General features: G+C 39.6%; 1 protein-coding gene across 1 annotated transcript in view; it reads right to left on the bottom strand.

Annotated features, from left to right (window-relative positions):
• The window catches only part of DAW1 (dynein assembly factor with WD repeats 1), a 40127-nt gene extending 13945 nt beyond the window's left edge, over nt 1-26182 (bottom strand). The window contains exons 1-10 of the mRNA XM_036858134.1: nt 26100-26182; nt 15196-15268; nt 13277-13421; nt 11837-11895; nt 9393-9515; nt 8035-8134; nt 3869-3976; nt 2240-2346; nt 1228-1330; nt 8-122 (exon numbers count right to left, since the gene is read on the bottom strand). Coding sequence (XP_036714029.1) covers nt 8-122; nt 1228-1330; nt 2240-2346; nt 3869-3976; nt 8035-8134; nt 9393-9515; nt 11837-11895; nt 13277-13421; nt 15196-15268; nt 26100-26181 — 1015 coding nt within the window. The 5' untranslated portion in view covers nt 26182. The remainder of the gene's footprint in view (nt 1-7; nt 123-1227; nt 1331-2239; nt 2347-3868; nt 3977-8034; nt 8135-9392; nt 9516-11836; nt 11896-13276; nt 13422-15195; nt 15269-26099) is intronic.
• Between the last annotated feature and the right edge of the window lie 650 nt (nt 26183-26832).

Raw genomic sequence — 26832 nt, 5'->3', positions numbered from 1 at the left:
TACCTACCATCAGCCGAAGCAGTTGCAATAAGCTTTCCAGTGTAATCAAAACAGCTGTCTAGTATTTCATCATCATGGCCTGTTAATGTTGCCACACATTTTCCATTTGTAGCATCCCACAGCTGCAATTTTTTAAAAAAAGAAGATGACGAAGACTATGACTTCCTACCTAAAGTGCAAAGATGGCCAGAAGTAGTCTTTACGACATGTTTATGGCTGGCTAAATAACTGTGCCAAAATCATGTGTATAATTTTCACGTTTGTTCATTTTCCCTTGATTCATGACCAGAGACCACAGCCAACCATCTAACAAGGCACACTTTGGACACAGAGAAGTCCAAAGACAGACATTTAGAATGGGTAGCACAAATCTGCCACTACATTAGGAAAAAAAATCTCAAAGTGCATGCTTCTCTGATTGGAATGGAAGCATCCTCTTTTCATGCAAAGGGCATCAAATGGTAAAGAGCTTGATCTAAAACTACAATGCTAGAAAATGAAAAGCACAATAAGATTATAATACATTTGGTATATAACCTATATATCTAAAAATAATTCTAGAACATAAGCTCTTAGCAACAGAAACGTAAAGGCAGGGAGGCATTGTGTTGAGACTTCGTGAAGTTCACTCTAATCGAAGTTTAATAAAGGAATAGAGGCGCATTAAACAAAAATAACACGCCTTTTAAAAAAATAAGATCTTGGGTTTCCCTGGTGGTGCAGTGGTTGAGAATCTGCCTGCCAATGCAGGGGACACGGGTTCGAGCCCTGGTCTGGGAAGATCCCACATGCCGCGGAGCAACTGGGCCCGTGAGCCACAACTACTGAGCCTGCGCGTCTGGAGCCTGTGCTCCGCAACGAGAGAGGCCGCGATAGTGAGAGGCCCGCGCACCGCGATGAAGAGTGGCCCCCGCCTGCCACAGCTGGAGAAAGCCCCGGCACAGAAACGAAGACCCAACACAGCCATAAATAAAATAACTAAATAAATAAAATTTAAAAAAAAAATAAGATCTTTCAACACATTTAAATCAACTAAAACTATTTTACATCATAATTCCTTCAAACTTGGAGGATCAGAAACTTGAAATTTAAAAATTACCAATTGTTGATAAATTAATATCTTAATTTTATAGCACCTTTAAAATTTGTTAATGTTGCAATGAATACCTGACACAGTATAAAGTACAGACATAAGAATTATAAAGCAAAGATATTTCTTGAGCTCACCATGCAGGTTTTGTCCATAGAGCCAGTTAATATCAGAGAGCAATCCCAGCTGAATAAGGCACTGCTGATCTCAGCACAATGCCCAATTAAGGTATACACCTTCCTACAAAATGGAAATGGTTCAGACTGGTGAAAGATTCCTTAATCAAGAATGTGTACAAAGAATGATCTCAAGCCATTGGTGTAAGAGTCTGAATTTTATTTTTCACAAATAATATCTATGATGACCAATCAAAGATGGCTTAACTGTAGCTCCAAAAAGAGTCAACTAGGCTACTAATTTCATTTCAGCAAAAAATATACTTAAATTTTAAACAACCCAAGATAACAACATTACTTAAGACAACACTTCAGAAAGGCATGGGTAAAAAATAATAAAGGTAATCTGAAATTCTAGAACTATTTTTACACCAGATAGGTGGACCCCTTGGTTGTTCAGAAACTACCCATCAATCGTCTGAGAACCCTTCCTTCTCTCTCATTTCTTGTTGCAACTGTCTCGATCGGTACCCCTGATAATTGGTCCCTCTATCAAAACGCAGACAAGTCCAAGAGTGGAGTTTTCCAACAAAAATAGGCTAATTTAGTTAACTTCTTAGCAACTAGAACCAAAAATAATTAGGAAGGAAATTGAAGTTCTTGGACAAAATTAAATTTGGATCATTAGCCATGATTTTATTTATTCATGATATCCATGCCTACCATAATGACAAGCCATTGAAATTTGATTACATAGTACATGGAATAAATAATAGCTGTGTAACCAGGCTATTGTTAACATTCTCCTTTTATGTTACTGTTTGGCATTATTTCCTCAGAGTTCCGAGGAAGCATATATTTTTGGTGGATCAGAAATATCATTAAAGAATGAATTAATTTGCTTTCAATGTGTCCTATTCCTATGGAATCCAAGGTAAAGTTAATAGATTTAACATTAAGCTGATAAATAACAAAGGCTATCTTCTTAATCTTCTGATGCAGGTTAAAAACAATTCTTAAAAATCAAGAATACCTTCCAGTATCAGCACCCCACACTGTAACTGTATGATCGAAAGACCCCGTGATGATTCTGTTTCCTGAGGTGTTAAAGGACAAAGAGATGATTTCAGCTGAGTGTCCCTGGAAAAAGAGCAGATATCATCATGCATACCTGTAGATGAAACAATTTCTACAAATGTATAACATAATAGTCGAAAAGAAAATGCTAAAAAAGGCAAAGCTCTATAGGGAGAAGAGAGATCAGTGGCTGGCTGGATAGGGAGAGATTGCAAACAAGCTGAACTACATTTGTGTGCTCAGAATTTTAATGTTCAGCTCCATTTAATTTTCATAAAGACATGTGTAGAGCAGGACACGCACCTTCCAACGCTCTTAGGCATTTGTCTGAAAGAAGAGGCAGCGAAGAAGCGTGACCCACAGAAGTGATGAGTACGAAGAGCAGGAAAAGTAAACTTACGTGAATAAAACGAGGCTCTCTGATTTAAGAAAGAAAACCTCTTGGTGTTAGTTAAAAACACTGATTCTCCTCTCTTTTTCTAGTCCATTTTAACTTTTTCTAGAAGGAGAACTTCTAGAAAAAGTTCTCCTAGAAAATGGGTCCTATTTTTTAAATCCATTTATAATTTGAAAGAATAAGATAACGTGATTTCCCATCCAATTGTCCCCACTGATCGCCACAGAGCATCACGCTTTTTTGTTTGGTAGTTTTCGCTGAGGCGGGAAGAAGTGCAGGGTAGCAGTCATAGGACGGTTCTGGACGGCCGTGTGGTGGCGACAGACAGGGGCCCCTGCTGAGACACACCACCAGCATCCACTCTGCAGGCAGTGCTCTTTGGCCTTGTCACTTCCTGCCACTTGCCCCTTATACTTCAGACTTTGTAATACCAGAGGCTTCTAAGGCTGGAGGTTAGAAAAGAAGGGAGTTTCTTTAAGAAATCTTCTGGCAGGTTCCTCCACTTCTGCCTCTTCCAAAAGGTGCCAGTCTCCATCTCCTTTGCTTTTAGCCAGGTAGGTGACCATAGGTTTTAAGCAATAGTTGGTACGGCTTATAGACTGAAGTTAGTCAAAATAAAAAGCCCATCTGGCTTCCCCAGCATGTCCATTTAAGTCTCAGGGAATAGTCAGCAAACCAGCTGAAACGCTCTTTTATTACAGTCTGAAAACCAATTGCTCAAAAACATCTTCTTAGAGTTCATTTTGTAATAAAAATACAAATAAAAACAAACACAAGGGACTTCCCTGGTGGCGCAGTGGTTAAGAATCCACCTGCCAATGCAGGGGACATGGGTTTGATCCCTGGTCTGGGAAGATCCCACATGCCGCGGAGCAACTAAGCCCGTGCACCACAACTACTGAAGCCCGCATGCCACAACTACTGAAGCCCACGCGCCTAGAGCCCATGCTCTGCAACAAGAGAAGCCACCTCAATGAGAAGCCTGCGCACCGCAACGAGGAGTAGCACCCGCTCGTCGCAACTAGAGAAAAGCCTGCGCACAGCAACGAAGACCCAACGCAGCCAAAAATAAAAATTAATTAAGTAATTTATTTATTTAAAAAAAAACACACACAAGTAAAAGGCTTACCCAAAGGAATAGCTAATGAAAATGTAAAACTCTTGATGTTATTAACATTAGTAACATACTGTGAGAGTGAACGCTTCCTCTCCATTCTGAATGTCCCACAGTTTGGCCGTTGTGTCCATACTTCCAGTAGCCACCAATGTGCTTTGAGGATTAAACGATAAACACACCTGAATTACATGAAATGAGAGAGATTTTAGAAGGATAGAGTTTTGAATTGTTAATTCTAATATAGAAAAGCTTGGAGATGTAACTCTCTCAGCAGATTCAGCCTAGTTCTTTGTACAGATATGCAGCAAAATACCAGATATGAGTAGCCGTTTATCTGCAGGTTGATCCTGAAGCATTCTCCTCTCGAGAAGAGGCTGCTGTTCTCCCACATCACCCAGCTCAGGCTTGGAGAGGACTGGCTCCCCTTAGTCACTTCCAGACCATAGAAGAACAAGAACAAAAGCAAAGCCCATCTCCTTTGAGATTCATGCTATCTGGCTCCCATCTTTTTTTCTTTTCCGGCCACGCCGCGGGGCATGTGGGATCTTAGTTCCCCAACCAGGGATAGAACCTGTGCCCCCTGCAGTGAAAATGTGGAGTCTTAACTGCTGGACCACCAGGGAAGTCCCTCTGGCTCCCATCTTCCTTGTTGCTGTGTTCATCATCCTATCAACCACGCCCCCTTACTTGCCTAGGACGTTGGCTATTGGCTCACATTCTCAGTTCCGAGTCCCAGGTGGCCTTCGTGTGCGCCATCCATCCAATACCCCCAGACCCACGATCCTGGACTCCTTTTCATAATCACTCCCATGGCAACACCCTGACCTTGATGTCACCTTCTTTAGAAGATTCACTACCAATACACCAGTCTCTAGTGACAATTTCCCAATACTTCCACTTTCTCTCTTCCTTACCAAGCCTCCCCTCCATCCTCCCCATAGGATACCTTCCATTTCATGTAAACCCCTCTCTTTTCTCCTGGTCCATTATCCCCCATTCAAATGACACCTGGAAGCATCTCTCCTGCCAGCACCCCCAAAACTCCTAATCCCTGTCTTTTCACCTGCACCCTTCATATAACTCCTAACAACTTGTATCAATCTGGGATTTTATCCACTCATTTGCCTGCCTTACCCTCAACCAAGGCAGTTGAAGAAAACAGTAGAGCAGATACTAGTGATGCTCATTCATGCCTTCTGCCCTCAGCTGTGGCCTCAGTAGCTTTCCCTATTTTGTCTAACATGCCTCTGGTTCAATATATTCTCCCATTCCCCATTTTTGCCTCCGATTCCACCCTCATTCCTCCTCAGCAGATAACTTGGCCTCATAATACTTCCCTGAAAAAACTTACCTATCAGGTGAGAACTTCCTCCCCTGGCCCTCACTTTCCTTTCCTCCAGTCTCAGATTCAGAGAGATCACTTTGCCATTTTAAGACACTATGTTCCCTGCACACCTAGGAGAGATGAGCCCACCAACTTTTCCTTCCCTCTAGAAGGAGCTAGATCCTTTCCAGTGGCCTGTAAGTATGCTTGAGCTCTTCCCACATGAAAACAAATCCTCCCTTGACTCTACATATCCATTTTTTAACTACCTTTATTTCCCTTTACAACCAAATTCCTTGGAAAAATAGTCTACCATCACTCACTGCCCATCTTCCACTCTTCAACTCTACTGGAACCACTCTAGATAAACGTCCAGTTGAGAGGCTTGGTTGGTCTTGGTCATCTCACTGAACATTCCTGAGGTTCTCGATATTTTCTTCCTTCTTGATAGTGCTTTGATAGCGCTCTGCTTTTCTTCTCTAACTTCTTGTCTCTTTTATTGTATCTTTTAAAATTTTCTCTTCTCCATCTTCCCAAGATCCCACCAGTTTTCTCCCTATAGTCTACCTTTCCCTTTGGGAAATTTCAGTTGTTCAGTGGTTTCTACTGCCACCCAGATGCCGGTGACTCACACATCCATGTCTTTTACCCAGATCTCACTGCTCGGTTCAGCCCCAAAGAGCCAACTGCCAAATGGATGCCTCTGTTTGGCCATCATACAGGGAGACTTTAACCACTCTGTCTAAGACATGCAAATCACACGAAGAATCCTGCTTCTCTCTTATGTGCAGACTTGGTGAATGGCGCTGCCAGTTGCCTGAGTCTGAAATCAAGGAATCACCCTAAACACTTTGTTTCCTTCACGTCTCATGTCCACTTGGTAACCCAGTCCTGCTCCTTCCACCCCTAACCTCTCTCACATTCTCCTCACCAGCCTCACAACAGGGCTTTGTCATCTTTGCTTGGGTGGTTACAAGATCCCCACTGGCCCATACTTCTGATATTATCCGCCGCCCATTTCTCCTTCACAATGGAAAAAGAATGATCATCCCAAAATGCAAAGCTGACCATGCCCCTTCCCAGCTGAAAAGTCTCAACAGTATGGCAATATCTCCAGGATGAAGTCCCAATTCCTTAGCATAGCATTTAAGACCCTTTAGAAATCTACAATAAAGCCTCCCCTGCCTCCCTCACTTCAATCACACAAAGGCTGGGATGTGGCTTTGCAGGGTTACAGGTGTGCCAGGTACTGACACATTTAGCCCAGACGGCTGGGCAGCACCAGAGATCCCCGCCAGTCACCTCTAACTGTGAGAGCAGCTCTTCCCAGTGTTTGCATCTCCGTATGAGCACCTTCTGTGCGGGGAAGGCTGGGAAGCGCCGCTCTGGACACTCAGAGCCACTTGAGTTCTAAGCACAAACCACGATTACACACCTCCTCTGGGCATTTGCTGCTGCAGCTCCCTCTGCCTGGAACGCACCTGCCACCTCTCTGCAGAGTCTTTCCCGAATATCAGTCCTGGCCACGGAGGCTTGGGCACTCCCTCTGTGCCCTCGCTGAACTCCCCGCCAACTTCTAGCCCACCTACAACACATCTTTACACTTATCCATGGACACCTCTACTCCCTCTACAAAACTGCAGAATCCCTGGGGGACCAAGAACTACATCTGATTCTATTTGGTACCCCACACACATAGGCCAGGGCTTCACACAGTCAATACTTAGTAAATATTCATTAGATTGATGTTGTTGACTACGAAAAATACGAATGTCTTCCTAGGAACTATAAAGAAAACCTTTCAAAATTCCACGGGAGTATGAAAACATGGCCACACTATGAGAATGAAGATTCTGTCTTTCTTATGACCCTGGGCAAGTTACTTAACCTCTCTATTCCTCAGTATCCTTAACTGTAAAATGGGGAAATATCTACCCCTTACGGTTGTTATGAGGGACGACTAAGCTAATATATGTAAAGGGCTTAGGACAGTGCTTCAGGCATGTTGAGTGCCACTAAAGGGTCAGTTACAATTCCTAACTGCAGTATCCCCAGTGTTTAGCAAAGTACCTTGAACATAGCGTGAGCTCTTGTTGGATGAACATACAATGAATTTGAAGGATGAATATAAACAAATTTTTATTCCTAAAATAAGTAGACTGTTTATTTTTAAAAGCTATCACTTGTTCCATAGGGTGCCAATTATCTCACTAATTGTTACAAGATATAACACAGAATTGGCCAAGGACAAGGGCTTCCCAATAGTGAAAGCTATTTAGAGTATCAAACTATTTATGCAAATTTGAGTTCTAATTATATCCAGAAAACAATCAGCTTAGATATCTTACATGATATAAAAAAGTTATTTTAAAAGCTATTTTAAGAACTTCGTCAACCCTCTTCAAGTCAGTCCTCTAAAGACAAGTCAGTGAAAAAGAAAAAGTCAGGTTGGATATTGTATTCATATACTTATCCCATTCTTTGTCTACTTAGTCAAAGCAGGATATGGGTCTTTGACAGTATCGGCAAGATATTAAGACTAGAGTAGTTTATAAATTATATCAATACCACCATACATGATATATAGAAACTGAAAATATCAGATAGACTTTAAAATTAATTATAAAGGTATAGCCACTACTTTTACAATGGAATTCTAAAAAGAAATAACAATGATGTGATGTGCCAGTGTAAGTTCATCAATTGTAATATACATACCACCCTGGTAGGGATACTGATAATGGAGCACGCTGTGGAGGGGAAAGGTGAGAAATCTTTGTACTTTTTACTCAATTTTCCTGTCAACCTAAAACTGCTCTAAAAAATAAGTTCTACTGAAAAAAGAGGAAAGTAAAACAAAACCAAAACAAAAAGAATGACAACATAAAAATATAATAAAATAAATATACTCACTATTTCTGCTGTATGACCCCTAAAGGTATGGTAACAGTTTCCGGTTTCTACACTCCATAGTTTACAAGTCTTATCAAAGGACCCAGTGGCAATTTTGTCACTAAGATTTAAAAAGAATATATATGGAATTTGAAAACAAATTCAACCACGGTATTTGATATACTGAATTAAGAGAAGAGATATTAATATATGGATCTCTATCTACTCAGAAGTTTATTTCACTTTTAAAATAATAACATATCCAGTAAATCAACTATACTCCAATATAGAATAAAAATTTTTTAAAAATAAGATAACAAGCAATCTTATATCTATTTCAGTGAACTCTATAACAAAATAGAGTTCTAATTTTTGAATAGTATCAGTTTATACGTTCAGCCCAGTGCTATAAACATCAGCAGGAACTTCCTGTCAGAGAACTCCCAAGGGCAGAGAGTCAGCCCTGCAAAAGCTTGAACTCTTTTTTTTTTTTTTTTAACATCTTTATTGGAGTATAATTGCTTTACAATGGTGTGTTAGTTTCTGCTTTATAACAAAGTGAATCAGTTATACATATACATATGTCCCCACATCTCTTCCCTCTTGCATCTCCCTCCCTCCCACCCTCCCTATCTCACCCCTCTAGGTGGTCACAAAGCACAGAGCTGATCTCCCTGTGCTATGCGGTTGCTTCCCACTAGCTATCTATTTTACGTTTGGTAGTGTATATATGTCCATGCCACTCTCTCTCACTTTGTCACATCTTACCCTTCCCCCTCCCCATATCCTCAAGTCCATTCTCTAGTAGGTCTGTGTCTTTATTCCCGTCTTGCCACTAGGTTCTCCATGACCTTTTTTTTTTTTTTCCCTTAGATTCCATATATATGTGTTAGCATACTGTATTTGTTTTTCTCTTTCTGACTTACTTCACTCTGTATGACAGACTCTAACTCCACCCACCTCACTACAAATAACTCTATTTCGTTTCTTTTTATGGCTGAGTAATATTCCATTGTATATATGTGCCACATCTTCTTTATCCCTGCATCCGATGATGGATTAATCTCCAAAATTTACGAGCAGCTCATGCAGCTCAATAACAAAAAAAGCTTGAACTCTTGCTCTTCTCTTTACTACTGTGTGAACCTGGGAAGGGTATTTGAACTTTATATATGTTATATGAAACCAGTAATACCTATCCCAAAGCTCCTTTAAGCACTGAAGAAGGTATTTAAAAGGTTTTCAAAGCACATGTCAGGCACTCAATAACTTTTAGTTCTTTGTCTTCCTCTTTTCCTTCCCCAATAGATAGAGGGAGACATGAATAAAAGAATGAATGGATTAATAAGGAATAAGTGAACAAGTGAATGTCTTTTTACCCATAAGGATTGTTGAATGCTATGGCATAAACCACATTCCTGTGACCCTCCAGGGTGTGAAGTTCCTCTCCAGAGGCAGTGTCCCAGAGTTTGCATGTCCGATCATAGCTTCCTGTGATAAAGCTAACACAAGCAATATAAATACCTCACAAGGTGTAACTAGCAATGTGTTAATAAAGACCTCATTGTTTTTGCCTGCAGAATTGTAACCCCATTTACCTTGCTTTTTACAATGGAAGTTGTGAAGGCAGAACAAACAAATTGGGAACAATATCTAACCTTTGACCTGGAAACTTTCCAATTTTATCCCAAACCCAAAAAGGAGTTACTAAATAAAATAAAGAGTAATCCTTCCAATAATCATTCTTACAATATAAATAGTTATATCATTAAATAATGTTAATCATCAGTAACATTTTCTGAAACTCTAATGTATCTCAACAAATAACATCATTCGTCCCGTTGGTCAGACCATAAAGTCTTAGCATCACCTCTGATTCCTCTCTTTCCCTCACATCCCACACACAATCTATCAGTAAATTCTATTAGCCCAGTCTCAGAATACATCCCTAGTATGGTCACTTCTCACTAGCTCCATTGTCTCCATCTCTTGCCCACACAAATAAAACCACCTTCTAATAGGGCTTGACTCACACATGTCCCTTACAAATCTATTTCCCTCACCAAAATTGGATTTATTTTGTTTAACCTTCCTCAGATGGCTTCCCAGTGACCTAGAGGAAAATTCAAACTTTGCTCGTGGTCCGCAAGGCCAGCAGTCCTGGCTACCCCTGGGACCTCAGCTTCTCCCAAAAGCACACCCTGATCAGCCACATTCCCCTTCCCACTAGTCTCTGAAGAACTGTATTGTTTCTTTCATATATGCTAGTCCTTCTAGCCGTCTGGTTTACCACCATCATCCCTAGGCCCTGGAACATGACTGACATACTTAAGTGTTCAATAAATATTTGTTTAATATTTAACAATCCTTTAACGTGACTATTCTACTATAGGAATCGTTAGTATCAATATATTGACCTCCAATAGCTTAAATTAAGACTATCTTAGTTATTCCTTAAATACTCCATTAGGAAAAATATTTCCCAAGTACAGAAAAAAATGCACAAAATTGAAAAGCCAGTCTTAATGTCAAGTGGTTATGATAAAAGGTGAAAGATTCTGATCTACACCCAACTAAACAGGAAGGCTGACAAGGCAGTATATCTGTGGTTCTCTTCTAGGCATTTTCCTCCTAGCTTCTTGGGGAATGTAAATTGGTATGGTCATTATGGAACACAGTATGATGGTTACCAAAAAAAATTAAAAATAGAACTACCATATGATCCAGCAATCTCATTTCTGGGTATATATCCAAAGGAAACGAAATCTGGATCTCGTCGCAATACCTGCACTCCTATGTTCACTGCAGCATTGTTCACTATAGCCGAGATACAGAAATAACCTGAATATCTGTCAAAGGATGAAAAGGTGAAGAAAATGTGGTGCATATATATGTTTACAATGAAATATTATTCGGCCATGAGAAAGAAGGACATCCTGCCATTTGCTACTGCATGGATGAACCTGAAGGACATGATGCTAAGTGAAATATGCCAGACACAGAAGGACAAATACCATATGATCTCACTTATATGTGCAATCTAAACAACAACAACAACAAAGTTGAACTCACAGAAGCAGAGAGTAGAACAGTAGTTACCAGGGACTAGGGAGGAGAAATGGGAAGACATTGGTCAAAGGGTACAAAGTTGCAGTTACGTAGAATGAATAAGCCTAGAGATCTAACGTACAGGCATGATGACTACAGTTAATAATACTGTATTGAATGCCGGAAATATGCTGAGAGAATAGATTTCAGGTGCTCGCATCACACACACAAAAGATGGTAACTATGGAGATGAGATGTTAATTAACTTGATTGCAGTTATCATTTCACTATGTATATGTATATCAAATCATCATGTTGTCTTCCTTACATGGATACTTTTATTTTAAACCTTTTACCCCTTGATTATTAAAAATTAGAAATAAAGAATAGAAATAGACACAGACTTACACATAGAAATAAAGAACCAGAGCACAGAGGATTTTAGGGCAGTGAAACTGCTCTGTGTAATCCCACAACAGTGGATATATGTCATTATACATTTGCCAACCTGTAGAATGTACAAAACCAAGAGTCAACCCTAATGTAAACTATGAACTATTCGTGATAATGATGTGTCGCTATCAATATCGGCTACAACTGTAACAGATGCAGGTCTCGGTGGGGGACGCTGATGGCGAGGGAAGCTGTGCGCAGGGGCACAAGGCAGACGCTTTATAGGAAACCTCTGTACCGTCTGCTCAGTTGTGCTGTGAACCTAAAACTGCTCTAAAAAATAAAGCCTAATAAATTGTTTTAAATAAACAGAGAACCTTACCATGAGCCTGATTTATTAAGTGCAACGTTGGTCAATGGCAGTATATGTGCTCTGAGAACCTTCAATGAAAGAAAACACCACTTATTTTAAACTCAAACAAAATTCTTCAGTTCATTCATTTTAACTGCAAACCAATGAAGACACTCAAATGTGTCTTAATTATACATAATAAATGGACAATATCAAATATCTGAACAAATGAGAAAAATACATTGGACCTTCTATTATTAAGACCAATGACACGTTTGGTGGCTACAACTAATTACAGAAACATAATAGGATCTGTGTTTTCCATCGATTTACCTTTAGATAGATTATGGCTATAAAATACCAAATAGCACTAATTTATATTTTCTTTCACATATTGCACATGGTTTTGTATATATGCATAAACAGTGTATATAGGAAATAAACTAAATATGTTTCAAATACAGATTTACAATGTATCATTACTTTTTGAATCTTAAAGCTCCTTCAGAGTCAGGATATGTCGTGTTATTTATCTCTCCATCCCTACACTGTCTAGCACATAGTGGACGCTTAATATTTATTGAATGAATAGACTTAAATTGGATCGTCTGCTTATAGACAGAGTGATTGGCTAGGCTGGGACGGTTCCAGTTATGTCTACTGCCAGAGGGTAACTATTAATAGTGTCCTCTTTCACTATCAAAAATGTTCCCTTTGGAGGATAAATTACAAGGTCATGCGTTATAGAGCTCATATTTGAAGTTAAATAGTGCCACCTGCTGGACAAAGAACTATTACAAGAATAACCATCCTCTCGTAAATGGAACGGATGAATACAGAAGATTGCCTGAATATTTTGCATCAGACAAAATAAGCTGAGTATTTAATAACAAGTCTACTTAAGTCATAAAAAATAAAATCAGTGTAATATAAATCAATTCTAGAATAAATCATTAAATTTTGTTAAATAATAAAGAAAAAAAATAAAAGCTGTTATTGAATAAATGACTACATTTGTTTTAATTTAGTCACCAAAATAATAGAGGAAAATAAGCATATTTTCATTGAATTAAAATTATTATGCAATCCATATCAATAAATAATTTGCTAAAATATAGTTTAGTTCACATGGAAGCAGAAAATTTGAAATATTGATACACCATGAAACATGTCTTAATATTACTCTAACCGGAAAAAAATTTTAATTATTCAATAACTTAGATTATTCTTTAGATTTATCATTATAAAGAAAAGTTAAAGTTACTAGTACAAATCTTTATTGAACCTGTTAAGAAGTAAGTTTCTGAATTTCATTCATTCATTCAACGAACATTTATTAAGACTTAGTCTTAGCAAAAATGTGTGAGGAACTGAGTGAAAGAGAAAACATGATTTGTACTTTACCTCAGATTAATAGAACATCAATTAATTCACTGAAGTTCTACTTAGTATCTTTAAAACAGACATTACCTTAAAAAGATAGAATTTGTGGTTGCTGTACTGTCCGAGTTTATTTTGTAACCTCTGTATTAAAAGTTTGACCTGGTCTGCTCGTGAAGCTGTGATTAGAGGTTCTGCTTTCTGTATCTCTTCTACTAAGGCATTGACATCTGTACTGAAATTCACCAAGAACAAAAAAGTTATTTTTCTCTATGTCAAAAATTGCATATACATTTATTACATAAAGGATTATATAGCTTTATGAAGCATAAGATTTATAAAATGTCAACAACACCATCATTTTTACTAAGAGATTTCTGGGGGAAAAAAAATCACAGAAATCACTGAAGAGCGTTGTGTCACAGATGAAAGCTGCTTGGGTTCTCTCCAATGCCTTTCCATTAACTGAGACTTCTCCTGAGGAAGGTGTACAAAGATTCTCATTTGCTTACCTAAGAAGGCCAAGTGCATACTGCTTCTGAACAAGAGCTCTTTTTATTTATTTTTTTCCTGTGTCTTTTTTCTTTTAAATGAACATATATTAAATGTGCCCACTCCTACTATTCTTTGCACCTTACATATGTTCTGTCATTTAATCCTATAACAACCCTCTAATTTAACACGTTTTCACAACTATTTTAGTGATGAAGAAACTGAGGCTTAGAAAGGTTAGATTTGCAATATTTTTAGGGAAAGAGAAAGTACCTAACCAAAAAACATTCAAAGAATTATTATTATTATTATTATTATTATTAGATTTCTTATGGGCTATAACATTATTTCCCTGAAAGAGAACTGGTGTGAAAAGATTCAAGTTTTCCCCAGTATTCAAATAATCTACAGCAATTATGGTAAATTTTGCTAGTCCAGAATAATATTAATTCAAGACAAATATTAATGTCTGTATACCACAAAACAGCCAGAATAGGGTCATTTTGCAAAACATGTCACAAATGCGTATCGAGAAAGGATTCAGGGCCCAGCTGCTGTGAAGGAGGTGAAGTTGGCTGACGGCCTCCAGCTGCAGCTTCTTCAGGATCAATGTTAGTGTCTGAGCCCACGGCTTGCTCTTATCCACAGCCCTCGGCCGCTGGCTAGGCAAGGGGGCCGCGCAAAAGCCTGGCCGTTTCTGCCCCGTGGGGGGGTCTTCAAACCCACAAGCTTTGTTCCGAGTTCCCCCATGGGCTGGAGAGACTCTTGTCAAATCTGCATCATCATCAAGGTTGATGTCTCCTCCTGCCCAAACGTTCCTCATCCTCTGATCTGTCCCAGGTGTCACTTCCCAGTAACCTTGTACCCACCTACTTCTGTTTCAGCATCTGCTTCCCAGAAATGTGAAATCTGATAAGCATCCTCTTCCTGTTCATAAATAAACATATGCTGAGCTCCAGTTTTGTGCAAGGCACTGAGCTAGGAGACCATTCATTCAACTAACATTTATTACCTACCATAGGTTGAGTCCTGGGAGTATCAGAGATATGGTCCCAGGTCTCAAGAAACACAGTCTTTCGGAATAAGAGTGAATATTTGGAATGGAAATGAATCAGAGATGTTTCACAATGATGACTTTGAAAAACTCAGTTGTCAAAATAGTTATACTTTCATAAGAATTAAAAAGATAATAATGCCTCTTGGAAAGGTTTCCAACAAATGTTATGAATCAAAACAGATTTCCAAACTAAAAGGTTTATTTTTTTTCTTTTTAAATAAGGTTGGTTTGGGAAGAAGAAGAAGAAAGATTGATGATCCTTTTTCCACTTCCTCCTCATTCAGCAAGACATTCAAATAAAATTCAACAAAACAAACAGGAAATAATATACCCTGGAGCAATTTTATTAGTAATGCATTGTCTGTAGCTTATGCAGCTCACCCACACACCATCCTATGTCAGGGTCTCCCAATCACAATTTTGGATATGACATACATATTGCATTATATAGCTAGCTTACCTGGTATGGAGATCGAGCAGATCTATGGATTTGGTCTTTAATTGTCCACTTTTCTCATATTCCAGCATAATTCCTAAGAAATAAACAAATATTAAGTTATAAAACACTTATGATCACAGCCTATGCCAAAAGTTAACCTACTTTGACATAATTTTTTCATTTTTGTTTCTCCATTTTTGAAATTTTTCTACATAAAACATATGCAGTGATGTCTGATTTCAAAACAAGATGGTGTAGACCCACTTTTCCTTGGTCTGTCCTCTAAACACACTTGAAATCATTCAGCAGACAATGCTAAAATAATTGAAAGTTGGATAGAAGAAGGTGGATGGATAGGGGCCTCAGGATTTGGGAATGACAACATGGTGAGTCCCCTGGGTTTTCTTTTCATTTCACATGTATCCCAACAGTGGCGACCAGAAGGACTTGCAGCCTGGAACCACCGAAGAGCACAGACAATGAAAAATCAAAAAACCACAAAAAATCTTGCTTTCTGTGGCCAACGGACAAGGAAAAGAGAAGTCAAACGAAGTACTAATGAGGAGCCCTAAACTGCTCCACCACGGGGGCCCCTGCAGGCAGGCCCACCCACCAGTGGAAGCCCTGGGCTGTTCCAGCCCCCACTGCAAAGCTGGGCCCCAGTGCAGTCTCATCTGCCTGCAACAGCTGGAGCAGCAAAGCCGCAGACCTTCACGATCCCTGCTCCTTAGCTGGTGTCTGAGGGGGTCATCGGATCTGCCTAAAGCAGCATCAGCGAAGTCCCAGGACCTCCCAGACCCCGTTCCACAGCAAGGTACCAAAGCAGCGTCTCCCTGCCTTTCAACCAGTGGCACAACCAGGCCCAGGGGCTTGTCCCCCACCCCCAGAAGGTCACACCGTGAGAACAGGCGCACTGGGGACATACCTTCTGCCCCTGCAGGTGGCACCAGAGAAGACTGAGCAGGAGTCTTGCTAAGACAAAGCAAAGCAGGAGTCTTACACCAGAAAAACAAATTAGACCAGAATAACATGGCAAAGGCTCAGAAAACTAAAGTATCACTGTAATTAAAGCCCACAAAAGCGGACCAGAACCTATGTGCTAAACCTAAACATGGTGACGGCATGCCAAAATCGATGTAGGTGGGATCAAGAGTCTCCAGGATACAATAAAAAGTCACTCATCACAATAAGAACCAGAGAAAGACAATCAATAAATGCCAATATGGAGATGAATCAGATACTGGAACTAATGACGAGGATTTTAAAGGAGGTATCATAAAAATGCTTCAGGGACTTCCCTGGCTTTCCAGTGGTTAAGACTCCACACTTCCAACGCAACGGGCGCGGGTTCAATCCCTGGTCAGGGAACTAAGATCCCACACGCCTTGCGGTGCGGCCAGAAAAAAAAAAAAAAAAAAGTTTCAGCAGTCGTTTACAGATTCACTTGAAACAAGTAAATGAAAAATCTCAGAAAATAAATAGAAGTTATTGAAGTAAATCAAATGGGAATTATGGTGTCATGAAAAATACAATAACCAAAATGAAAAATGTGCTGAATAGGCTCAATAGTAGAGCAGAAATGACAAAGCAGAGAATCAGTGAACTTGAAGACTAATCAACAGAATATATTCAAGCTGAACAACAGAGAGATAACAGACTGAAAAAAATTTTAACAGAGCCTCTATCATACCACCTCTATGGATATGGACCAGTGGAACTGAAAAGTTTTGGCCTCAGGACCAATTTACACGTTTTTAATTATTGGGAATTTTGGGTTTTCTAATACTTTCCACATTAAACTTGAAAATTTAAAAAAATATTTATTAAATTGTTGTAGGGCTTCCCTGGTGGCGCAGTGGTTGAGAATCCGCCTGCCAATGCAGGGGACACGGGTTCGAGCCCTGGTCTGGGAAGATCCCACATGCCGCGGAGCAACTGGGCCCGTGAGCCACAACTACTGAGCCTGCGCGACTGGAGCCTGTGCTCCGCAACAAGAGAGGCCGCGATAGTGAGAGGCCCGTGCACCGCGATGAAGAGTGGCCCCCGCTTGCCGCAACTGGAGAAAGCCCTCGCACAGAAACGAAGACCCAACACAGCCATAAATAAATAAATTAATTTAAAAAAAATTGTTGTAAAATAGCAATAATAAATTCATAGGATGTTAATATAAATAGCATATTTTATAGAAATAACTATATTTATTCCCCTCACCCAAAAAATGTAAGAAAAGTAGCATTGTTTTACACTTTTGCAGATCTCTTTAATATCTAGCTTAACTAAAGACGGCTGGATTCTCATCTCTGCTTCTGCATTTAAGCTGTTGTTTTAGATATAATATGAGAAAGGTTGTTTTAGATATAATATATAAGGTTGTTTTAGATATAATATAAGAAAAAATCTGGGTCATACACAGATATGTAGTTGGAAAATGGAGGAATATTTTAATCAGTTTTTTGTGTAATTTTGGATATTCTTCTTTGATACTACTTTAAGACTCAACAAATGGTAGTTTTATAAAGATTGGTTGCAATCCCGAGTCTGAAACCACATCAATGAACTCTTCAGACCCGGTTACATTAAAACCCATTGGTCTATCTCACACTTTCAATTTCTTTTACCACGTGTGATTTACAACATCATGCACCAGATAATTGAGAAATGTTAGTTTACTGAGTTCTAAATGTGGGCATATTTCATCATACAATATCCAAAAAAATCACAATTGTTAATACCACTACCAATATCTATCATCAGAAAACTCATTTACTGTTGGTAAGCTGTTAAGCTTACGATGTTAGATACAAATTTCCTGAAGTTCTAATTCTCGCTCTGAAAGCTCAGATTTTATCACTGGCAAGAAATATTGACAGTTTTGCTTGAAAATTTCAGACTCATTTTGTTCGTTTTCAAGAAAACGTATGCCATATATCCAAGTCTGAAAACCATGTTTATTTCTGTCTTTCACGTAAAAACGGCGTTCCATGAAAAAAATGGCTAGTTCATCTTTCAGCTCAAACACATGCACAAACACATTCCTCAAGATAAGGATCGTACATCACTTTGCAGCAGAAGCACCTTAGGAGAACTTTCTACTTCATCACCCAGAAAACACGTACCCACGTGTCAGTATTTCACTACGTTAATAAGTGTTATTGCTTCACCAAGGACATTCTTAAGTAAAATGAAGGGCTTTTTGGTGTTTGTTTGTTTGTTTGTTTGTCTGTTTTTCCTATTGCAAGTGTGTCAGTGAGGAATACAATGGCCACTGTTAGAGTTTGGTGCCACTGCTTGATCTGTAGTCAGGCACCAGCAGTTTCACCTTCCATTGCTTTTGCACCACTAGGGCAACTATCTACACCGTGAAAAAAAAGAAAATGATATCTTAGTGTTATTGCAAAAAGAGATTTGACATTGAGGCCCCCAATGAAAGGATTTGAGGGCCCCAAGAGTCCCCTTACACTTTGAGAATCACTGCAACAGACTATAATTTGATATAACAGATATGATTCCAGCAGCATTTCGGATCAGGAGAGAACAGGAAACTCTGTCAAAACACTGTATTTACTTTTCAAAAGCATTGAAACATTGAGACAGAATATGCAGAGTTGAAAAGGCAGGTATTATAGTTGGCATCAAACAGATCCAAGTTGGAGTTCCAGCCCAATCCCTCACTCATTTCATGATACTAGTAATCTCTTTATATCTCAGTTTTCTCATCTGTAGATAATACCTTCAAGTTTGTTGGTTAAGATTAAATAACTTGTATATAAAGCACCTGGCATACATAAAGTCTTACTGAACAGTGCTCATTATGTAGCTATTAATCAAATGCTACCTTTTGACCTATTCTTGTATGTCCCGGTCACCTTGTATTGCTTAAATTGCATTATGCCTTCTCTCTCCAGTGAGATTGTAACATATTTGAGAGAAGAAAACATGTTTCTTTATACTCCCAGGAGGATCTTCCTCAGAACCAGGCGTTGTGTAATCAAGTGTAACATTTTAAGACAGAAAAAGCATTCTAAATTCTTTTAATGACTCAAAAAACTGCTAGAATGCCATGGCACAGCAAGCAAACAACTGTAGTTGAGAGGCTAGTATGGCATAGTTTTGTTTTTTCCCCAAAAAGTCATTCATTTACGTCAAAGACTTGAAACCAAGCTCTAGTCTGAGAAGCAAACTTCCAAAAAAGGGGGGGGCGGGGAAGGCTTGATGGAGAGCCAACCACTGCAAATACTGGTCTTATTTCCTAAGAGTGAAAATCGGCTTCTTGTGCCACATTAAGCTTTTTAGCAAAATATGGATATTATAACATTGTTAAAATATTTTTTTATTTTATATGCCATACGTTCTAGAAAGGATTTAAGGGGGCTGAAAAGATAAATAGAATACAAAAAGCTAAGACTGGAAGTAGATAAGAAATAGATACATTAACAAGGGAAGATGCAAGTAAAGGAAAGATCACATTTATAATTACATTGAGCACTTAAATATAAAATTAGCAAGAAATGTGTAAGACCTAGACGCACTATTGGATGTAGGAGAAAATTATGGTAAGTGGAAAGACACATTTCTGGATGAGAAAACTCAATATTGTGAAGACATCAAATTAATCTATGGAGTTAAAGTAATTATAATAATTTTCTTCTTGGGAATTTGAAAATTTACCAAATATTATAACAAACTAAAAACAATAAAGTGTGGCTCTGACACAAAATTAAATCAACATAATAGAATCACCTATCTATGGAAATTTTAAATAAAGTGAAGGTAATATTTCCAATTAGAGGGGAAAGAATGGATTATTATTTAATAAATAACGATGTAATAAGTTGGATTTGGGGAATATTCATAAAATTGGAATTAATCCACACAGTGTACAAAAATATATTCTAGGTTGATTACACATTTTAATATTTAAAATAAAATATAAATATTTTATATTATATTTTCTGAATAATAGAAAATATATCTTAGTGTCTGTGATCCACATTTTAAGCATGATATGAAACTCCACAGCTAAAAAAAGGAAAAATTTGATAAATTTGTCTGAAATAAATTTTTTCTACACAGTGAAAGATACCACAAATTTAAAGGCAAATGATAATCAGCAAAAAAGAATCAACTATAAATACAAAGCTTAAAGAACTTAATATTTAAAAACTCTAAAAATTATTTTAAAGACTGAAAACTGAACAAAAGGCATGAATAGTCAACTTTCAAAGACAAGGATCAATAAACAGACGAAAATAAAATGTTCCGAATGTCATTAATAAGAACTACAAAATAAAATAACAGGTATGATTTTTACCCATCAGATTAGCAAAAATTACAAAGACTGATAGTACTCAGTATTAGCAAGGTTGAGCAAACATGCATTCTCAAATACTATCGGTGGATATGTGGCGGGTCATCCTTTCAAGGGGCAATCACACCTTCAGTGGGTTGAGGGTGATCTTAGGATCCTTTGATGTATTTTTCAAACTTTGGTTACAAGTAAATGTTACTTTTATAATAAAAAAAGTATGAGAAAAAAAGAACATGGAGAAAAAGGAAGAAAAATGATAGGAATCAACATTATCAGAATATAAACTCTTGAAAATCAAGACCCCCATAAGGTTATTTGAAAACTCAAGTACTTTCAAGTATTTTTTCAGTACTTTGAAACATACAAAGTGTCTATCAATTCGAGGTATTGTTATTATCAAGCACTGTTTCTTTCCTGTTCTGGAATTTTAAGTTTTTTGAATTTTATATAAGGGTGCTCATGCACTATGTATTACTGAGGAAAGTATACATTCAATAAAGAGTTGAGTAAATAAATAATACAAATAGGAAGTAATATAATCATAATCTATAACTCAGAGAAAGGTTGGAAAGAACTAGCACTTGACAGCCCTCACAGCATAATCTAATTCCTAAATAGATGCATTTTAAAAGTCTAGCAAACAACTGTTCACAACAGCTAAAACACGGACACAACCTAAATGTCCATCGACAGATGAATGGATAAAGAAGATGTGGTACATATACACGATGGAATACTACTCTACCATAAAGAAAGTATGAAATAATGCCATTTGCAGCAACGTGGATGCACCTAGAGATTATCATACTAAGTGAAGTTAAGTCAGAAAGAGAAAGACAAGTACATCACTTATATGTGGAATCTAAAATATGGCACAAATGAACTTATCTACAAAACAGAAACAGACTCACAGACATAGAGAAGAGACTTGTGGTTGCCAAGGGGGGGGGGGGGGGGGGAGAGGGATGGACTGGGAGTTTGGGGTTGGTAGATGCAAACTATTACATTTAGAATGGATAAACAACAAGGTCCTAATGTATAGCACAGGGAACTATATTCAATATCCTGTGATAAACCATAGCGGAAAAGAATATTAAAAAGAATGTACATACGTGTATAACTGAGTCACTTTGCTGTACAGCAGAGATTAGCACAACATTATAAATCAACTCTACTGCAATAAAAAAATGTCTAGCAAACAAAATAACAAAATTCTGCTTTTCTTATTCACAACTACCTTATTTTTAATAAGATGAAAAATGTTAAAAAAAAAAAGATGAAAAATGTTAAAAGTCCCTACATCAACTATTAAAAATTAGGTGGGTTGCTGTACAAATGGATCTAGAAAATAAAGTGCAAAATCTAAAACATGTACATTTATTTGACTGCTTCACTGTGACAAGACATCAAGGCAATAGGCTCACTGAACTCCAATATAAGCAAGAGGCTATGACTTGTGCAGTGAAGAATACAAGCAGAAAATAGACAAAGATGCTCGCAGGAATACATGTTGTTCTCCAGAGATTGTTTTCCACAGTATCTTAATATTCTTGATCTTCCCCTGGCTGTGAACTATTATGCAATAGGTATGACTCCCAGGACACTTAGGTAAGAAGGCACTACACCCCAAATTCTACAATGTACTAAAAGGCTAAGCTTCAAAAGGTAATAGTATTCCTCACCCAGCTCATAATCAATAGAAACCTTTAAAGTGTTCAAAATATCAACCAGTTCAATTAACGCTTATTTAGATCCTTCTTCTGCAAAGAACAAGGGGCCCACATTCAATAAATAAAAGACAAAGACTGTCATAACTGAGTCAACTGAAAAGCACAAATTCAACTCCTACTCTTCACAAAGCGAAGAGCTTCTGAATTAATGAATGTGACCAAGATAAAAAAGGAATGCCCCGTGTTTGATTAGACATATTACTGGTACTTTTCCTTAGTCTTCAGGAATCCAGGTAGGGGGAGGAATAATTCAGTGGATGCCAACAAAAGAATGCTCCTGACATATATGTTACTCAAAAGAAAGTGGGAGGACTGAAATTAAAGGGTTAGGAGGCGAAACATAATTGCTTTATAGGCAGAAGGGATAAAGGTGGCATGAGAATGATTCAGTGGTGAGTGATTTTTTTTCCTATTTGATAATGTTATTGTAACAGCCACCTGCTATTCAGTAGTACCTTGGAAATTTGTATATCATATGGCTTACCAAAGATTAGAATTCCGAAATTAAGTATCTAACATGCTAAGTGAGATGACCTTATTATAAGATAATCATTAAGGCAATAGTCACAACCATGAGTTTAAAGCTTTACTTGAGTTTAAGATTGCTATTAGAGGGACTTCCCTGGTGGTCTGGTGGTTAAGACTCCACGCTTCTACTGCAGGGGGCGAGGGTTCTATCCTGGTTGGGGGACTGAGATCCCTCATGCTGTGCAGCGTGGCCAAAAAAAAAAAAACTATATGGGAAAAGAATCTGAAAAAAAATGGATATATATATATATATATATATAATACATGTAAGGCTGAATCACTTTGCTGGAATTTTAAGAGGGAGAATATTAGTGTCCTTACTACAAATGTTCACTTCACGTCAGAGAAAGTTGCACTCTTGCAGGCAGGCAGAAGCAAGATCCCTTGGGAGTTCAAACATTTATTTACAACAGTTTCCATGTCTGGATCAACCTCTTTCATCATACACATTCATCTACTCATGCACTCACTCAGCAAACATTGAGTGCCTCCTATATCCCAGAGTCTCTTCTAGAACTGAGAATACAGCAATGAAGGAGAGACAAGGTCTCAGTTCTCATGGAGCTTACATTTTATGGGAAAGAGGCAGACATTTAAAACGTAAACAATAAATACACTTTAAGATGATGATAAATAGAGCTTCCCTGGTGGTGCAGTAGTTAAGAATCTGCCTGCCAATGCAGGGGACACGGGTTCGAGCCCTGGTCTGGGAAGATCCCACATGCTGCGGAGCAACTAAGTCCGTGCACCCCAACTACTGAGCCTGCACTCTAGAGCCCGCGAGCCACAACTACTGAGCCTACGTGCTACAACTACTGAAGCCCACATGCCTAGAGCCTGTGCTCCACAAGAGAAACCCCCATAATGAGAAGCCCGCGCACCGCAACAAAGAATAGCCCCTGCTCGCCGCAACTAGAGAAAGCCCGTGCGCAGCAACGAAGATCCAATGCAGCCAAAAATAAATTAATTAATTAATTTTTTTTTAAAAGTTTAAAAAAAGATGATAAATATCATAAAGACAATAAAACAAAATGGCAGAGAGTAAAATCAATGAGGGGAAGTGCTTCTCTGAAGGATGATAAAAAAGGTCTCTGAATAGGTGACATTGAGACCAAATGAAATAAAGGAGCCAAACTCTAGGGACAGCTGAGTTCAGAAAGAGAGAATGATGAATGAAATGCCCTCCATTAAGTCTTGGAAGAACATCCTAAAGAAGTCTGAAGTGTAGTGAGGGTAAATACGTAGGATTCTACAAGTCGGCAGAGTAGGCTAAGCTAAATCCTGCAGAGGGTGGATTTTATTCTGAACGTGATGGGAAACTACTGGAGATGTTTAGTCCAGATTCTGCTGGCTGTTAGTGACATACAGACTTTAGAGGATGAAGTTAAACCAGGAATCCAATTGACAAGCCCAGGGATGGTTGAAGTAGAGACAATGGTGGGTGAGATGGAGATAAGGGAAGGGTACAGGTGATAGCTGGAAGGAGGACTGGGTCAAGAAACGTGTGCCAAAAAAATATACAAATCAATTTTCCCTGCAAAGTAAAGGAGCTGTTACAGTGGAGGATTACTGGACTGAATGTCAATATTATGACATAGTATGAGTGTGTTTCGTGTTTGGTAATTGCAATCATTGTTGCTTTTGTTGTGGTCATCCACTTACAATGCTTGGTGTCAGTTTATTTATCTCTTGTAAAAATAAAATACAGTGTGTGTGTGTGAAAAAAATAAAAAATAAAAAATAAAAATGGGGAAACTGAGAAAAATTAATTAATTAATTAATTTAAAAAAAAAAGAAACGTGTGCCAAGGAAATGGAAAGAATGTGATGGAGGCACAGAAGGGTTTGGAAGTAGAGCTGACAGAATTTGTTTACGGACTGGATAAGGGCGTGCAGAGAGCGGCAGTGAATGATCACAAGAGAGAAATAAAGGATGACCGAGGTTTCTGCCAGAAAAAGTGGATGGGTGGTGATACCATCCATGGACTGGGCACAGCCTGAAGCAGCTACACGATTAGGATGGGATTGGAGAAGAGGGATCGTGAGGTCTGTGCCTATTAGACATCTCGATGGAGATGCTGACTAAGCAGATGGATGCATTGCTGTGAACAGTGAGACATTCAGTGTGAAGATTTTTCAAGTCCCACTCCTCACAAAGTTATCCAAAATCAAACCAGTCCAAAGTGATCTCACACTCCTTTGACATCTTAATGACAGTTCTTATCCAAACTTTTCATTGGGTAAGTGTATTTTGTCATCTACTGCCTTGTGGCAAGCTTTGCAGACTTTTTACTTTATATTCTTATTTTTAATGTGAGTACTGAATTAGAAGCCAAGAATTCTGCTCCTATTTCTGTCCCTGATAACCTGTGTGACCCATGGACTTCACTTATTCTCTAAAGGTCACCACGTCCTCACCTATAAAACAAGAGGATTAGGCAATGCTGTCCTACTCTAAAACTAGAGCATTCTAGAATCCTCTGGGTTTATTTCACAATTCCTTAAGTCATTGGAACTTTTTAAAAGTCCCACGACAAGGAGCACGAAGTGTGTACAGAGTAGGCCTTCAGTAAATGTGCTGATTGATTGATATGTACAGTCTGGGATTCAGTCACTAAGGTAATATGCTTATTAAGTATGCATTTTTCTTTTCATACTCAACACACCTTGACTTAGTCATTCTGGTGCGTTTAAAATAAAAATCAATGTGGGGGCTTCCCTGGTGGTGCAGTGGTTGGGAGTCTGCCTGCCAATGCAGGGGACACGGGTTCGAGCCCTGGTCTGGGAGGATCCCACGTGCCGCGGAGCGGCTGGGCCCGTGAGCCACAACTGCTGAGCCTGCGCGTCTGGAGCCTGTGCTCCGCAACAAGAGAGGCCGCGGTGGTGGGAGGCCCGCGCACCGCCATGAGGAGTGGCCCCCGCTTGCCACGGCTGGGGAAGGCCCTCGCACGGAAGCGGGGACCCAGCACAGCCATGGATGAATAAATAAACAAATACTTTAAGGAAAGAAACATCAACGTGGCCCTTGTCGGTGTCTTCCCTTCCAGAAACCAATATTCCACGACATCACTAATCACCTCCTCTCCCTCCCCGTCCACTTCATTCCTAAGTAACCAGAAAGCATTATGACTCAGCAATTTAAAAGTTTAAAGACTTCCTGAAAGAGTCTTTTTAAAACTTCTGAGGAACAAAGTCCAGCATCCGAAGCAGTGAGGGGCCCAAGTTAGGAAGCACCAGGCTTCCCGTCCCACAGGGGTCACTCGCTCTGGACCCCACCTCTCGGGTCCCCGCACCCTCCTCTGCCCCAGACCCTCCTGGTGCAGGTCCTCACATGAGGGCAAAGCGGGGCCCGGCCTGTACCTGGCGGGTAATACCGGAGCAGGAGGCTCTTGAGCTTCATTCTCTCGCCGGGGGACCACCAGCCGACCGACGTGGTCGTCATGGAAACGGCCAAACAGCGGAAGGAGCCGGCGCGCATGCGCGCGCGCCACAAGCAGCTCCCGGGATCGGGGCCTAGAGCCTGAGCTCTTGGGGTGCATCCTGCAGCTCAGGCGTCCCGGGGCTGGCGGGGGGGCGTGGGGGGCGGTCCGGGATATGCTCGGGCGCAGAGCGCGCCCTGCCCTCCCCGCCACCCGCATCTGCCTCGGGGTTCCCGAGGGCGGGCGCGGGGTTCCGGGAGCCGCCGAGGGAGCGCGCTCCTGCCCGCGCCGCGGCCACCGGAATCTACACCCTTTGGTGTCTGGGGTGGGTGGGACGAGGGCCACTCGTGTCTTCAGTAAGGGAGACCTCACAAGGGGCGAGGCGCGGCCGAGGACCAAGGGCCTCAGCTACAGTCTGGGCCACACGCACTTTAACCCATTGGGTTTCCAATACGGAGGGGTGGGCGAAATACCCCGCGCTCGGTTACTGTTCTCGGCCCCTCGTGCCCTGTCCCTGTCCCCACAAAAGAAAAATGGCCTCGACGTAATCGCCTACGTTTCCAGTGCCATGCACTGCGCCAAGCGCTCTATCCACTATACTCACAGTCCGAACAAAGGTGTGAGTTATGCACCATTTATTTGCACCCCATCTCGAGGATGAGACAACTGAGCAG

Source organism: Balaenoptera musculus, chromosome 7, assembly GCF_009873245.2.
Source record: "Balaenoptera musculus isolate JJ_BM4_2016_0621 chromosome 7, mBalMus1.pri.v3, whole genome shotgun sequence".
Taxonomy (NCBI): Eukaryota; Metazoa; Chordata; class Mammalia; order Artiodactyla; family Balaenopteridae; genus Balaenoptera; species Balaenoptera musculus.
The sequence above is the reverse complement of the archived record's forward strand: the minus strand, read 5'-3'. Positions and strand labels throughout refer to the sequence as shown.